The sequence below is a fragment of the Mobula hypostoma genome, chromosome 2 (genome assembly GCF_963921235.1).
Source record: "Mobula hypostoma chromosome 2, sMobHyp1.1, whole genome shotgun sequence".
NCBI lineage: Eukaryota > Metazoa > Chordata > Chondrichthyes > Myliobatiformes > Myliobatidae > Mobula > Mobula hypostoma.
In genome coordinates, this window is record NC_086098.1 from 192,122,574 (window position 1) to 192,137,843 (window position 15,270).

Genomic DNA, 15,270 nt, shown 5'->3' on the forward strand with positions numbered 1-15,270 from the left:
TACCACCTACATTAGAAGATTGGTACGAAATTATCTTGGAAATATTTAAAATGGAAAAGTTGACTTACTCCCTGAGAACTCAAAAAGAAACATTTTGTCAAATCTGGAATAAATGGATTGAATATATAACCCCAATGCGAGCAGACTTTAGATGACTCTCCTAATGATTTATATTGCTCTTCTCATCAACACAGTAATATTGCTAACGTAAGCACCCCTAGTCTAAATGTTTGTTGTTTTTTTTGGAAAATAGAGAATTAACACAAGTAAAGGGAAAGATTTGGGAAAGGGATTTAAAAAAATGAAAAAAATTAAGTAAATAAGTACATAGGGATTGGATAATTATGTCTGCGGGCAGGAACAAGCACGAACAAATTGGGATATAAGCACCTACAATGGTTGGTATATAGGCTTGTATGCAACATTTTGGACCAGTGGAAATGGTCCAGAAGGGTTGTATGGAAACTATTATTACCATTTTTCTTAACAACTAATTTCATTACTTAGCCTAATAGGTTAGATTTACCACAGTACATAATTATCTATTTAAATGTTTATTTTCCTTTTATATCATCTCAATGTGTACTTAAGAATGTATAAATAATTGTAGTTTTATACATATAAGAAAATGGAAAAGGTTATATGTGTGAAAAAAGTACATGATAATTGTGAATTCCTTATCCAAATAAAAATAAAATTAAAAAAAAAAGGAAGCTCCATGAGCAGAAGGTTAGATTTAATAAAGCATCACATTCCATCTCTTAATATTTTGTCAGGTAAAATTTCTTACATGTTTAACTTTGGAATACAAAGTAAAAACACTCATTGAACCACCTGTGTACAAATAAAAACAAGCTATTTAATATAACTGCTATACTCTTAAGTTATATTGAACAGTCGGCAGTAAGGACATTATTTAATGGCATGTTGTATTTCCAGTGGAAATTTCATTCGGCAGTACTATCAAGAATGGCACTAGGGCAAACAATGACCGTCAATCAGTTGGTAGATATGGAATGGAAGTTTGGAGGTAATTTTCTGTTATAGTAATCTTTATTATAATGGCCTAAATCTTCCTTATACAGGTTGAATACTCTTTATCCAAAATTTCAAAATCTGAAATTTTTTGAGTGTTGACACAACATCACAAGTGGAAAATTCCACAAGACATGATGAAGCTTCTCAGGCCTCTGCACACCACAAACAGTTCTGAGAAGTGATCTCACATTTGTTATGAACAGAAGTTAATGAAAAATAGAAAAACTGCATAAAGTGAAATCTGAAGATCTCAATTGTGTATTGAAAGACTGGATTTGTCAGCATCAGAGTCAACATAATCCTGTTTAACGCAGTGTTGATCATGAAACAAGCAAAGATCTATCACGAATTAGAAATTGAAGGTAATTGTGGATATTCAGTAAGTTGGTTGCAGAAGTTTAAGAAAAGGCACAACATTAAATTTTTTAAGATTTATGGTGATAAAGCATCTGCTGATCACAAAGCAGCGGAGAAATTCATTGAGTTTGCCAAGATCGTTGCTGATGAAAATCTAACATGCTGAACGGATGCATCAGTACATATGTGTGATGAACAAGTGCAAGACAAAGACTGCTTACTGGTAGCACATAAACTCTGAGTTGGAAATGATGGCAATCCCAGGCTATCTTATTATATATTCCAAAATCTGAAATCCAAAACACTTTTGGCCCCAAACATTTTGGATAAGGGGTACTCAACCTATATTTAACTTGAAGAAACTTTCTCCGATCTAAATGATGTTAGAAAGGCAGTTAATGACTCAGATTGTAAAGAATATTTTTATGGCACAGAAGGAAGGTATTTGGCCAATCAAGTTTATACTGGCTCCTATAAGCGCAGCCCTATTTCCCCATTCTGAAGCTATATTATTGCAAATTACAAAGACACAAGAGACTGTGGATGCTAGAATCTGGACCAACAAACAATCTGCTGGAGGAATGCAGTGGGTCAGTCAGCATCTGCAGGATTAAAGGGAGAGCAAACAAAGATTAATTCCTTTTCTCCTGCAAGTGGTACTTCACACATTGAGTTCCTCCAGCAGATTGTTTGCAATTGCAAATTATCTTCAGTCAAATTCTATTCTATTCAGTTCCTTTCTGAACCCAAAGGTTAATTATGTTTCTACCTCCCACGCATTTGGTGAATCCACTCATTACCACATAACCTTCTGTTAATTTCTTCTGCCCAAAACAGAGTCTAAAGAATATCTGTCGTATATTGACAGGAAGATGGAAACTGACCTCATTATTGCAGATGTGTTACTGAGGATCAGTATGTGTGACAAATCCTTCAATGTTGAAGATCTCTAAGCCATATCTTTCTGCATAAAATAACATCACATCACCTTACCTTGCCAATGTGATTTGCATCCCATCTCGCCTCTTCTGCAAAAATGACTTCTAATTTACTATATAGTAAGCCAAAATTCCCAAACATAATCATAATGTCTGCAGGACCCCTTAACTTTCCCGCTACACATGCACACTAGAAACACTGCAAAAATACTAACTTTGATCCAACACGGACTTATGGAACAACCCCTTCAAATTTTGCTTCCTAATGACTTCAGAAGTTTCTGGTTGCTTCTTTTTATGTCACCATTTTGTGTGATTTTGATCTGGGCAGCCTACAGATAATGAATGGTGTAATGCTAGATTAAACTGAACAGAATATGCCTAGACTCTTTTGATTACTTTGTGGGCTGGTATTTTATATAGGCTCTTTCTTTTTGCCATCTTGCGCAATTTATTTTTTTGATGAGGGATTTGATGGTTTCCTTTGATTGGGTTCCATAGCTTTCTTTGTTTTGTGGCTGTTTGCGGAAAGATGAATCTCTGGGTTGTATACGGCATATATACTTTGATAATGTTCTTTGAATCAATAACATGGGTGATGTGTAAAATGTTTAAATTGTTTAGTATGAATCTGTGCCTCTTGTGTAGAGTATATTCTGGATTCAAAGTTTAGTCTGCAGCTGTCAATTTATTCTGATTTATTAAAGAAGAGCACTTTACAATCCTATCAGAAAGATGTGTGAGGGCTTTGATTTCACTGTAAACTTGCTGATACTCGGGTTTTCCTTTTGGCTGTTGTATTTACAAACAAAAGTAGTTTGAGAGTTCTTGAATCATTCCAGGGCAGTTTAAACTATTATGTTTGTCTTCTTTGAAAAGTTTGAATTCTTTTAAAGAAATCATCTAAAAATGCATATTTATTACTGGCATTTAATATTCATTGCATTTTTGTTTAAGGCAAAAGCATAAGCATGAACAATGGAAGTATTAGCTTATCATCATTCTCTTTGTTGTTTTCAGTAACTGCAGGGAGCAGTGAGCTTCAAAAAGTTGGTAGCATATTTTTACAGGTAATCCTTTTATTATTTTATAATAATCTTGCATCAATATATCATTTTGTTCTCAATTATATCACCATCCATTTTCTCCTGTGATTGAGTACACAGTCTTTATTCTTAATGAAGCTAACTAAATAGCTTGTGGAAAAATAGCAACTATATTAAGCAAATCTAAGCAACAAGTCTAGCCTTTTAATGTTTAAAGTTGAGTTTTGAATCATTTTTTAGTTTTGAGTTTCCTAAATAAGATTACTATCATAGTGCTGCTAATATTTCAGCACTTCCTTTTTTATATCATCTAGTTGGTTGTGACTTGTTTCATCATTTTTATCTGTCTGAATGTAGCCAGAGAATTGCCTATACTGGCTCGCTACCCATTCCTGGATATCATGCCTAATAGCTCCCAAGGATATATCATGGCATCCTATTAATTGTCATTAACTTTTTTTTATTTTCAACAATGCCTTTGAAGAACATAAAGTCTGTTTTCAGATGTACCCTGAAAACATCCCACATCTACCTTACCACCACTGTCCTCGAATCATCTGCTCTTAGCGGTCAAACTATCAAATTGTGTGTGTTGCTTTGGATTCCCAGCATTTGCAGATTTTCTTGTGTTTGTCAAACTCTCCGTTGGACATCCAGTACTCAAAAAACAGAAAGTCCATCCAGCAATACTTTGGGAAAAATGCCTGTTTAATGCCTGTTTTCCCCAAATGCCAGTTTTATCCTTGTCTTGAGGCTGAGCCTCATATTTAACCTTGAGCTGAGCTTTAGACTGCATACCATATCATGCATAAAACAACTAATCTTGATCATTCTAACATTAGCCAACCTGCTTTCTGCCACACTTGATATGCCACCAGAGCACCCGCATGTCCATTTGTTCCACTGCCTGACTCCCATCTTTCACATTCCTCATTTTTGATGTCATGCAAAATTGTGGTTCTTGTCCCTAATCGCACCAAGTTGCATTCCCATTACTCTTGTACTCTCTGACTTCCACTGGATTCTATTTAAGAAATACCTCTGTTCACAAATTCTTCTCTGGCCTCTCACCCTCTTTATTGCAGAAACTTCTTTCACTCTTACAACCTGCCAAGATAATCTTGCTTGACAAACGAGAGAAAATCTGCAGATGTTGGTAATCCAAGCAACACACACAAAACACTGCAGGAGCCCAGCAGGCCAGGCCGCATCTATGGAAAGAAGTACAGTCGACATTTTGGGCCGAAAGCCTTCGGCAGGACTGGAGAAAAAAAGATGAGAAGTAGATTTAAAAGGTGGGGGAGGGGAGAGAGAAACACAAGGTGATAGGTGAAACTGGGAGGGGATGGGATGAAGTATAGAGCTAGGAAGTGGATCAGTGAAAGAGACACAGGGCTGGAGAAGGGCAAGTCCAATGGAGAGAACAGAAGCCCATGCAAGAAAGAAAAGGGGTTGGAGCACCAGAGGGAGGTAATGGGCAGGCAAGGAGATGAGGTGAGAGAGGAAAAGGGGAGATGGGGAATGGTGAAGGAGTGCGGGATTACCAGAAGTTCGAGGAATCGATGTTCAAGCATCCATCGTTATGGACCCCCATCACCCAGGACATGCCTTTTTCTCATTGCTGCCATCAGGGTGGAGGTACAGAAGCATGAATGCATACACTCAACAGGAACACACTTCACCTCTGCCGTCAGGTTTCTGAATGGACGTCGAACCATAAAACATAGGAGCAGAATTAGGCTATTTGGCCCATCAGGTGTTCTGCCATTCATTCATGGCTGATCCTTTTTTTCCTTTCCTCAGTCCCACTCCCCAGCCCTCTCCCTACAACCTTTGATGTCATATCCAATCAAGAACCTATCAAGCTCTGCCTTAAAAGACGCATGACACAGGCAGCAATCCAGAAATTACTACCCGGGAGGTTCTGCTTCTCAGCTTTCCACCGAGTTCTCTAGATTCTCTTTTCAGGACCTCTTTGCTTTTCCTTCATAAGTCATTGGTACCAAATGTACCTGTCATCTGGCTGCTCTCCCTCCCTCTCCAAATTGTGACCTGTGCGATCCAAGACCTCCCTGACCCTGGCACCTAGGAGGCAACATATCCTAGCGTGTCCTGTCACATCCACAGAATCTCCTGTCTGTTCTCCTGACTATTGAGTCCCCTATCACTACTGCTTCCCTCTTCTCCCTCTTTCCCTTCTGCACCATGGACCTATGCTCAGTCAGTAACCCAGTCTCTGTGGCATTCCCCTGAGAGATCATCCTCCACTCCACAACAGTGTCCAAAACAATATACTTATTTTCGAGGGGAATGGCCACAGGGCTGCTCTGTGCTAACTGCCTATTCACATTTTCATTTCTCCTGATGGTTGCCTCCTGCAACGTTGGGGTGACTACTTCCCTGTAACTCTGATCGATTATCTACTCACTCTCCCGTACAAGCCAAAGGTCATCCAGCTGCTGCAGCTATATGCACTTCATACAGGTGTATTTCCCTGGGAGACATCCGGCATGAAGAACACACAGCAGCCATTTGCTACATTAGGTACAGTAAGGGGGGGAGAAAAAAGGAACCTTAACAGAAGCTTACCCGAGAGCCAGTGCCTCGTTCAAGCCAAAGCCTGATACTTCTACTCTCACCACTGGCCTACTCCCAACGATGGCAGCCTCGACAATGGTCGTCCTGCTTGTCCCTTCTGTACTTTTAAACAAGCGTCGCTGACCTTCAAGAAACCTCATCGCTGTGGCCTTCTCCTGCTACTGATTGGGCCATCGGAATGAGCCTGAAGACCCGCGAAGCTCTCCTTTTAAACAAGCATCACAACCTGCGGGAGATCTCACCACTGTGGCCTACTCCTGCCACTGATTGGGCTGTCGGAATGAGCCCATGAGCACTACCTCACTACTTAATTAATTTAACTTTTTTTTACATATATATATAAAATTTTACTGCTGCTGCCTAACAACCAATTTCATGACATACGACATGTTAAACCTGATTCTGATTCTGAGATTCAGCCTAAATCACAGAGATGGAAGCAGGTTGTTTTAGTGATAATGGTGCCAAAGTTCATCTCATGGTTAGTCAAAATACCAAAATAGTATAACTTTAGATTAGCTTTACCATTGTTCATGGAAAAAAATTGAATCAGTGGCCAGAACTTATTGACTAGGAGATAAACTGATGACTTCCCAATATTTAGTTAGAGAAAATTTCTGTTTTATTGTACAGGACATCCGGCATGAGGTATGACAGTTTATAGAAATAGTGGAGAATTCAAGAAGGCTGTTTTCAAAGAAAAAAAGGGGGGAACTGGGTAGTTATCTGCAGACATGTTTGGTAGAAGTTGACTTGTTGATGAGATACCAGAAGTATTAGTTCAGAAGTGGAAAGGGAGACAGAAAACTAAGCTACACAAACACGAGGAAATCTGCAGATGCTGGAATTTCAAGCAACACACATAGAAGTTGCTGGTGAATGCAGCAGGCCAGGCAGCATCTCTAGGAAAAGGTACAGTCGACGTTTCGGGTCGAGACCCTTCATTACGCTGACGAAGGGTCTCGGCCCAAAACGTCAACTGTACCTCTTCCTAGAGATGCTGCGTTCACCAGAAAACTAAGCTAATTAATTCTCTGGCATTTCAGGAGAGCTAAGAATGGAACCCAGAGAGCCAGTGGATGATGTAAGAGTTTTAAGAAGATTGTGTGGCCATCTGTCAAAGGCTAGGACAGAATAAGAAGGATAAAAAGATGGAATGCCATTTGTTACGTTGGTCAGGGGCATCTCAGTGCTGTTGACATGGTATAAAACCTGACTGGAGAATTCAAACATGAAATTGTAGGAAAGATAGCATAAGCTTGGGAAGCTACAGAACTTGGAAAGACTGCAGGATCATAGATAGTGATAATTTGTGGGACTCTGAATTGTTATATATAAGGAGTGCCAACATTACAATTTATTCTATTAACTATGCAGAAATCATTAGTTACAAAAAAATTATTCCTGTAAAATTATATTCATACATAGAGTTGAAGCATCGTTTGAGGTGACCTTTTGGGGCAGAATTTAAACATCCCTCAAATTTCCAAACCACAGATTAAAGAATAGTCCAGGATTCTACGAAAGTGTCAAGGGGAGGAGAGTTCTGTTTCCAGCATGGTGAACCTTCAAAGAGAAATAATGAAGACAGCACTGGCAAGATTTTTTTCTATGTAGGAAGATAGACTTGGAGAATATCATTCACAAGTGATCTTAAATTTTTCATGTCACTGAAAGATTGAGAGGGCATTTGGAAAATGATCTAATGCCTTACATAGCTGCTTGAAAAAAGAGAATATTAGAGAAGGAAGGAAGGATTGAAAATATTTTTAAAACAGTATCCAAAAATAAGGCAAAACAAGATTAATGCTACTAAGTTTGCAGACAACAGAAGCTATTTTTTCCATGTTAACATCATGATAAATTCTGACCTCTGATTACCGCTGTATCTTTTAAAATGATCACTGAGTAACTATTTAATCAACTTATTCTCAGATTTGCCTTGTAAATATATATAATAAGAAATTGCACGAGTTATTCAGCAATCTCACAGGCTTCATGGTGTAACTAATTTTGGTATTTTTAAAATTTCAGTTAAAGTTAGTAATCAAGAAGGGGAACAAAAGTGAAATTATTTACATGGGTTAGTATACACATTCTTTAATTTTATGTGCATTTTTTTTTGTTTATATTTGTTTAAGATAATCACTAATGTATTTTTATTTTTGTTTGTTTAGAGTTGACTTTACCACAATTTTATAACTTCCTGCATGAAATGGAACAAGCCAAGATGAGCCTTGAATGTTTTGGTTAAATTACTGCTTCAATTTAAACAAAAGTCCTTTCTACTTGTCCAGAAATTGCATATACATTGACCTCTGAATAGAATCCATTTGATTTTTCTACTGTTCCAATGAATTATTTGATAACATAGTTTAACTATTATCTAAATCAAGATATTCTGTTTTTGAGATAAGTGTTCATTTTCTGCTTTGTCATAAATACTGTGTAAATAAAAGTCAATTTGAGAATTTGCTGAGAGTGGAACTCTCAGTGACTCAGTCAAAGTGGAATTTAGTTTAATATATAGAATTAATATTAAAACTAGTAAAATAAAAACTGGAAGCTATTAAACAGTTACTGTTTCATAGCTGTCAATTTGCTATTGTGATTGCCAAAATAGTGGGTTATCATTGTGAACAAGAACTCTGAGTGAACTCTTGTAACTTAGGTGTGGCTCAAAAAGGTGTATAAAAGAAAAACTTTATCTGCTGGTACTCACTTCAGTTACTATAAGCTGTAGCTATTTTGTTCAAAAATAATATCCGGTTCCCCGAAATAAAAGATGACTACGATTATCAAAAGTATGCATGTGATGTCGCAAGGATAATAATTGACGCAAGTCTTGCTCTATATGTCTGTTGGAGCTCTCCGTTATGTTAAGGATGAAATAGTCAAATATTTAATTAGTCAATTATACTGTATAACATAATCTAATTAAATATACAATTATGAAACGTATAAAAGAATTGAATGTCCGATGAGTCTCTAATTTCCAGCTGGGAATTGAAAACTATTTCTTGTATCTAACAATGACTGTTTTGATTTCCTGTTTGAAATGAATTAACTTGTAGGTTGGGTCGGCCGTAAGGAAGGCAAATGCAATGTTAGCAATCACCTTGAGAGGACTAGAATATAAAAGCAAGGATATAATTCTTGGGCTTTGTAAGGCATTAGTCAGGCCACATTTGGAATATTGTGAGCAGTTTTGAGCCCCTTATCTAAGAAAAGATGTGCTGACATTGGAGAAGTTCCAGAGGAGGTTATGAGAATGATTCCAAGAATGGAAGGGTTAACATATGAGGAGTGTTTTAATGGTGCTAGATAGAGTGGCACAATGTCAGCATAGAGGGATGTCCATTTAGAATAGAGATGAGGAAATTTTTCTTCAGTCAGAGGATGTTGAATCTGTGGATTCATTGCCACAGATGGCTGTGTAGGCGAAGTCATTAGTTATACTTAAGGTGGAGGTTGGTAGATTGTTGATTAATTGGGCATCAGAAGTTACTGGAAGAAAGCAGGAGAATGGATGATGGATCAGCCATGATGGAGTGACGGAGCAGACTCAAAAGACTAAATGGTCTAGTTCTGCTCCCATGACATACGAATATGAGTGACATACTAACTTTGTCACTGAATACAAATACATTTTATGATAATAGATGCAGACCCTGAAACAACTAAGACTGCTCACATAAGGTATTCCTGCCTGATAAGTTATTGCACTTTTGGTCTGCTTGAAGGTTTTCAGCCAGGGAGTCCACCATTCTGTCTGTCTGGAACATCTCATAAACTAAAGTCCAGGAATTACTTCTGCGTTGGACTTTAATTAGACTAACCTTACAACCTTAGTATCAATGTAAATTAAAACATATGGGACTGATGTTAAAATCATGGTGTCAATTGCACCTTAAAAACATTTAACCTGGATGTCTGTGTTAAAAGTTTACCTTTTGTATCCAAGAGATTCATATCATATTCTAGTGACATGAATCTCTTGGATACAAAAGGTAAACTTTTAACACAGACATTTTAAAGCACACAGTATGTTTATTGTATAAAAAAAATAAGTTTAAAATCCAAATTTTATCCAGGTTATTTTATTTTGTAATTTTTTTGAGGTGTAAGCATTTTTTGATTAATTACACACCTATCAGTAAAACAATTTTGAATTTCTGGTTCATCAGTAACGTGAAATAAGGAAAAAACAAATCCAGAGCAGTGAATGCATTTTTTTTTCAGTTGTGCTGCGTGGGGGAGGGGGAAACTGCCTTTCATTACAGATTATACCCTTTCCTGCATGCTGTTGGCAGATGATAAATTCTTTTTGGATGCTTAATTGCTTCTCTGGAACTGTGACACATGCTATGACTGACTACATAATAAACCTCCCATCCCCCTTTCCCCAATCACACGATTCCTGCATGCTATGTGTATACAACCCATCATCCACCAGCATAAAGATTTAATATTTTAATTTATTGCTGTCTACAAAGCAAACAAATCAGTTAATTTTTATTCAACATAAATTATGCAACCTGATGTATAATCTTAATTCTAATAAATTCAGAAAGACGAATTAGAGTCGCAGCTGTAAAGATTAGTGCTGTACAGATGAGCATTATCAATAAAAAAAAACATAAGTTGTACTGTTGCCCTTCCTCTCTCAATCTTATTTACCTCCTTATATCCTGAGTTACGTGTCCTCACATCTCCATTTGATAATACTATTACGTTCTGGAAGCATGCATCTACTCATCTCCTGCCGCAAACTTATCAATCACCCCTGATGAGTTATTAACTTCAAACTTTCTGCATAATCACTGAAAGCGTTGACCTGAATGTGCATGTAATGAGCGAGAGCTGTATAACTTATCTCCTTCTACCCTAGGCCACAAACTTATCAATCATCCATCTGCGGACACTTTCTGGAGGTCCAAGATCCATATGCTCCACGCTCGCTGGACTAAGTGTGTAAATGTAGGAGGGGACTATGTTGAAAAATAAATGTTCTAGGTTTTCTAAAATTGATTCCTTCTACCTTAGGCCAAAAACTTATCAATCACCCCTTGTAGGTTAAGTAGCTTTACACTATTTTTGTACTAAAATTGCTTTGCCTGTTATAACATGAATTCTCCGCACAAGATTTGGACAATTAATCTGACATCAAAATCTAAAATCAGTAGAACTGATACAAACTTAAAAGCATTTTAAACTTTTACAAATGTCATCATATTTAATCACACATCGTATTTATCTCGTTGTTAAGGAATTTAAGTAAATCGTTGATCAAATGCTCAGCATTTAAAATGTAGATTTTAATAACTCCTTTTTGCAAAGCACAAATTCAATGTCGTTTATACATCTTGAATTTCATAAGCATGATTACACAAGAACATGGCTTTAAATCAACTTTTGATAACATGATTTATAATTCAAGTTTGGCAAAATATTTAAATGAGGTGTAAGAAATGTCTCAACACTGATACAGTGCAGTACCTTGAAATGTACTGACTGATGTTACGTGCGCCAATCTGTACTTGCATAATTATAATCTAGGGTAAAGTATCTAATGTAATATATCTATGAGGCTAATTTATTTTCTCAATTTTCCTTGCCTCTGCTGCTGGCAAGCTTCTATTAAGGTTGCAGTTTTGCAGCTGTTGCACACCACATCCTTCAAGTAATCATTTATCATACGTGTACCAAGCAGAGAATTTGTACAGTTTTTGAACAAGGAATACTGTGGGTTTCATTGGGTCATATTCTTAAAGGATCACTAAGTAGCAAGTAGTAATATACACCCTTATTTTTTCCCCTTATGCTGAAGCGAGGTGTGCTTCTCCTGTTTGCTATCTATTGCAGTACAAACTAAACAAATGTGTGGCTTTATCTAGTCAGCTCCTATTTGCTGCTTAAACTCACTGAACTGTGATAAAATTTGGGAATGTAACTTTGAAAATGAATCCCCACAGCACCCATTGTCTAGGCGCTAATGGTGATGATTTTAACTAGAATACTGTGCTCACTGGTAACACTTTTAGCATAACCAACAACAAAAGTAGAATGCTGGGATGTCAGCTTCCGCAGAAGAAAGTGAACATTAATGTTTTAAGTTTAAGACCTTTTGTCAGAATGGCAGATCCTTTCATCTGACAACAGATCTTCAACCTGTAACATTGCCTGCTTCTCTTTCCACGAATGTTGCCTGACTTGTATACTGTTTCTTTTTGAGATTTCCACCAGTATATTTTTAAATTTTCATTTGACATAACCAGTGCCATTCATCATATTCAAACCTGGTCATTACAGGAGAGGCAAATTGATTACCTCGCTCGCAATGTCATATTGTGTGCAGTTCCCACTGTTTCGTGGAAGAGACGAAAGCTCAACCTCTGTTCTTTAAAGGGAACATTAATTACTCTGAGAGTAAATTGAAATTGATTTGAAAAAGAGCAGAATTCAGAGAAATGATGTTGTTCTGCATTTGGAAATTTTGAGACAAGTGTGGTGTGGCTGCAGTTACATATAAGTTTAGCCTAAACCTCTTGCTGCCAGAGACAGCAGCCATGGCGTCTGTTGTGGGCCAGAATGAGTGATTAAGAAAAGGTTTAACAAAGTGAAGCTACTTGGTAGACAAGGAGAGAATGGCCCTTAGAAGACTATTCACAAGATGTGATTGGGAATAAATATCTAATCTCTGATACACAATTTCTGAATGTTGGGCCTAATTGGACACAATAGATTAATCCATGAGGTCCACTAACTCTTGCTGTTCCGGAATTGGTACAGGATGTGCTTCTGTTCCATGTGAATCTCACCACATCAGTTGACTTGTTTAATAACATTTGCTATTAATTAATCCTCAGTGCAGCAACAAATTTTAAGTGAGGCAGCCTGTGATACCATCTGCCAAAAACAAGTGGGAACCAAAAGAAATGCAGGAAGCCTTAAAACTGAGGTAAAACTTGGTTTCACTCTAGCCCCCCTCCTGCTGACATTAATGTCTGGATCCTGGAAAAGGGAGCAAACAGGGCTGATTTACCTTTTGCTGAGTCCAAGCTTCTGGATCTGAGGCCAGATCCAATATCTACCTATCGAAGCAGGTATTACAGGTCTTTCACTGTGTAATACTGGGATATCGATATGTTTTCTTGCTGTTATAACTACAATTTCAACAAAGTGTTAAAGAGCTAGCTGAAGGTTGCAAGATTTTTTGGTTATCATTGATTACCTGCACTTATGTCTATTCCTCCTGTTTTCCCCTAATATCCAAAAACCTATTAATCTCTACCTTGTATGTATTCAGTGATCAAGACTCTACATCCCCACTGTAAAGATAATTCCAAAGATCCAATCCTGTCAATTAAAGAAATATAATCTCATTTTAGACCTGGCTGGCAAACTCTTATTTTGAGATGATGAACCCTGATTCTTAACACTCAGAAGGGGAAATACAGTGGCATGCAAAAGTTTGGGCACCCCTGGTCAAAATTTCTGTTACTGTGAATAGCTAAGCAAGTAAAAGATGACCTGATTTCCAAAAGGCATAAAGTTAAAGATGACACATTTTAAGCAAGATTACTTTTTTATTTCCATCTTTTACAGTTTCAAAATAACAAAAAAGGAAATGGGCCTGAAGCAAAAATTTGGGCACCCTGCAGTACTTAGTAACACCCCCTTTGGCAAGTATCACAGCTTGGAAACGCTTTTTGTAGCCAGCTAAGAGTCTCTCAATTCTTGCTTGGGGGATTTTCGCACATTCTTCCTTGCAAAAGGCTTCTAGTTCTGTGAGATTCTTGGGCCATCTTGCATGCACTGCTCTTTTGAGGTCTATCCACAGATTTTTGATGATATTTATGTCAGGGGATTGTGAGGGCCATGACAAAACCTTCAGCTTGCGCCTCTTGAGGTAATCCATTGTGGATTCGGAGGTGTGTTTAGGATCATTATCCTGTTGTAGAAGCCACCCTCTTTTCATCTTCAGCTTTTTTACAGACGGTGTGATGTTTGCTTCCAGAATTTGCTGGTATTTAATTGAACTCATTCTCCCCTCTACCAGTGAAATGTTCCCCGTGCCACTGGCTGCAACACAAGCCCAAAGCATGATCGATCCACCCCTGTGCTTAACAGTTGGAGAGGTGTTCTTTTCATGAAATTCTCCACCCTTTTTTCTCCAAACATACCTTTGCTCATTGCGACCAAAAAGTTCTATTTTAACTTCATCAGTCCACAGGACTTGTTTCCAAAATGCATCAGGCTTGTTTAGATGTTCCTTTGCAAACTTCTGATGCTGAATTTTGTGGTGAGGACGCAGGAAAGGTTTTCTTCTGATGACTCTTCCAAGAAGATCATATTTGTGCACGTGTTGCTGCACAATAGAACAGTGCACCACCACTCCAGAGTCTGCTAAACCTTCCTGAAGGTCTTCTGCAGTCAAACAGGGGTTTTGCCTTTCTAGCAATCCTACAAGCAGTTCTCTTGGTCTTCTAGACCTCAACTTGACCTCCACCGTTCTTGTTAACTGCCATTTCTTAATTACATTATGAACTGAGGAAACAGCCACCTGAAAATGCTTTGCTGTCCTCTTATAGCCTTCTCCTGCTTTATGGGCATCAATTATTTTAATTTTCAGAGTGCTAGGCAGCTGCTTAGTGGAGCCCATGGCTGCTGATTGTGGGACAAGGTTTGACGAGTCAGGTTATTTATAAAGCTTTGAAATTTGCATAACCTGGCCTTTCCTAACAATGATTGTGGACAAGTCATAGCCCTAACAAGCTAATTGGTGGAAGGAGAAGACGGCGCGATGCAGCGCGCGCGGCCTCTCCAATGAAATGATATCGTATTTGTTAAATAGGGGCTGTGCACAATTCTGATTTGATGGAGACAGATGTGAGAAGCATGGAGGAACAGCCAGAGAAACCTCTGAAATGCCCGCTTCGCTGCCGCTGCTACTGTGCGATCGAGAATCTCCAGAGGGAAGGCTCCAAATCCTCGGCTTTTCCTGTTGCTGGCGGCGGGGGCTGAGGTTCAAGCACTCGGCAGAGATGGTGCTCGGTGCTCAGTGTCGGAGGGCTGGTCGGAGGCTCAAAGTTTTCGGACGACTCAGAGTCGGACTGTGGTCGGGTGCTTCCAGGATGCTGCATCGGCAAGTTTGCGGCGCTGGTGGCTCATGGCAGGAAGAGAGTTTTCTTCCTTCTCCCATCTGTGTGAGATGATGGGACTTTCGAGAGACTTTGAACTTCTTTTTACCATGCCCATGGCCTGTTCTTCATCAAGTTATGGTATTATCT

General features: G+C 38.2%; 1 protein-coding gene across 1 annotated transcript in view; it reads left to right on the forward strand.

The window, feature by feature from the left end:
• The window catches only part of commd7 (COMM domain containing 7), a 29,963-nt gene extending 19,354 nt beyond the window's left edge, over positions 1–10,609 (forward strand). Inside the window, exons 6-9 of the mRNA XM_063041303.1 lie at positions 940–1,030; positions 3,354–3,403; positions 8,012–8,060; positions 8,155–10,609. Of these exons, the coding sequence (XP_062897373.1) occupies positions 940–1,030; positions 3,354–3,403; positions 8,012–8,060; positions 8,155–8,231 (267 nt within the window). The 3' untranslated portion in view covers positions 8,232–10,609. The remainder of the gene's footprint in view (positions 1–939; positions 1,031–3,353; positions 3,404–8,011; positions 8,061–8,154) is intronic.
• Positions 10,610–15,270: the final 4,661 nt, after the last annotated feature.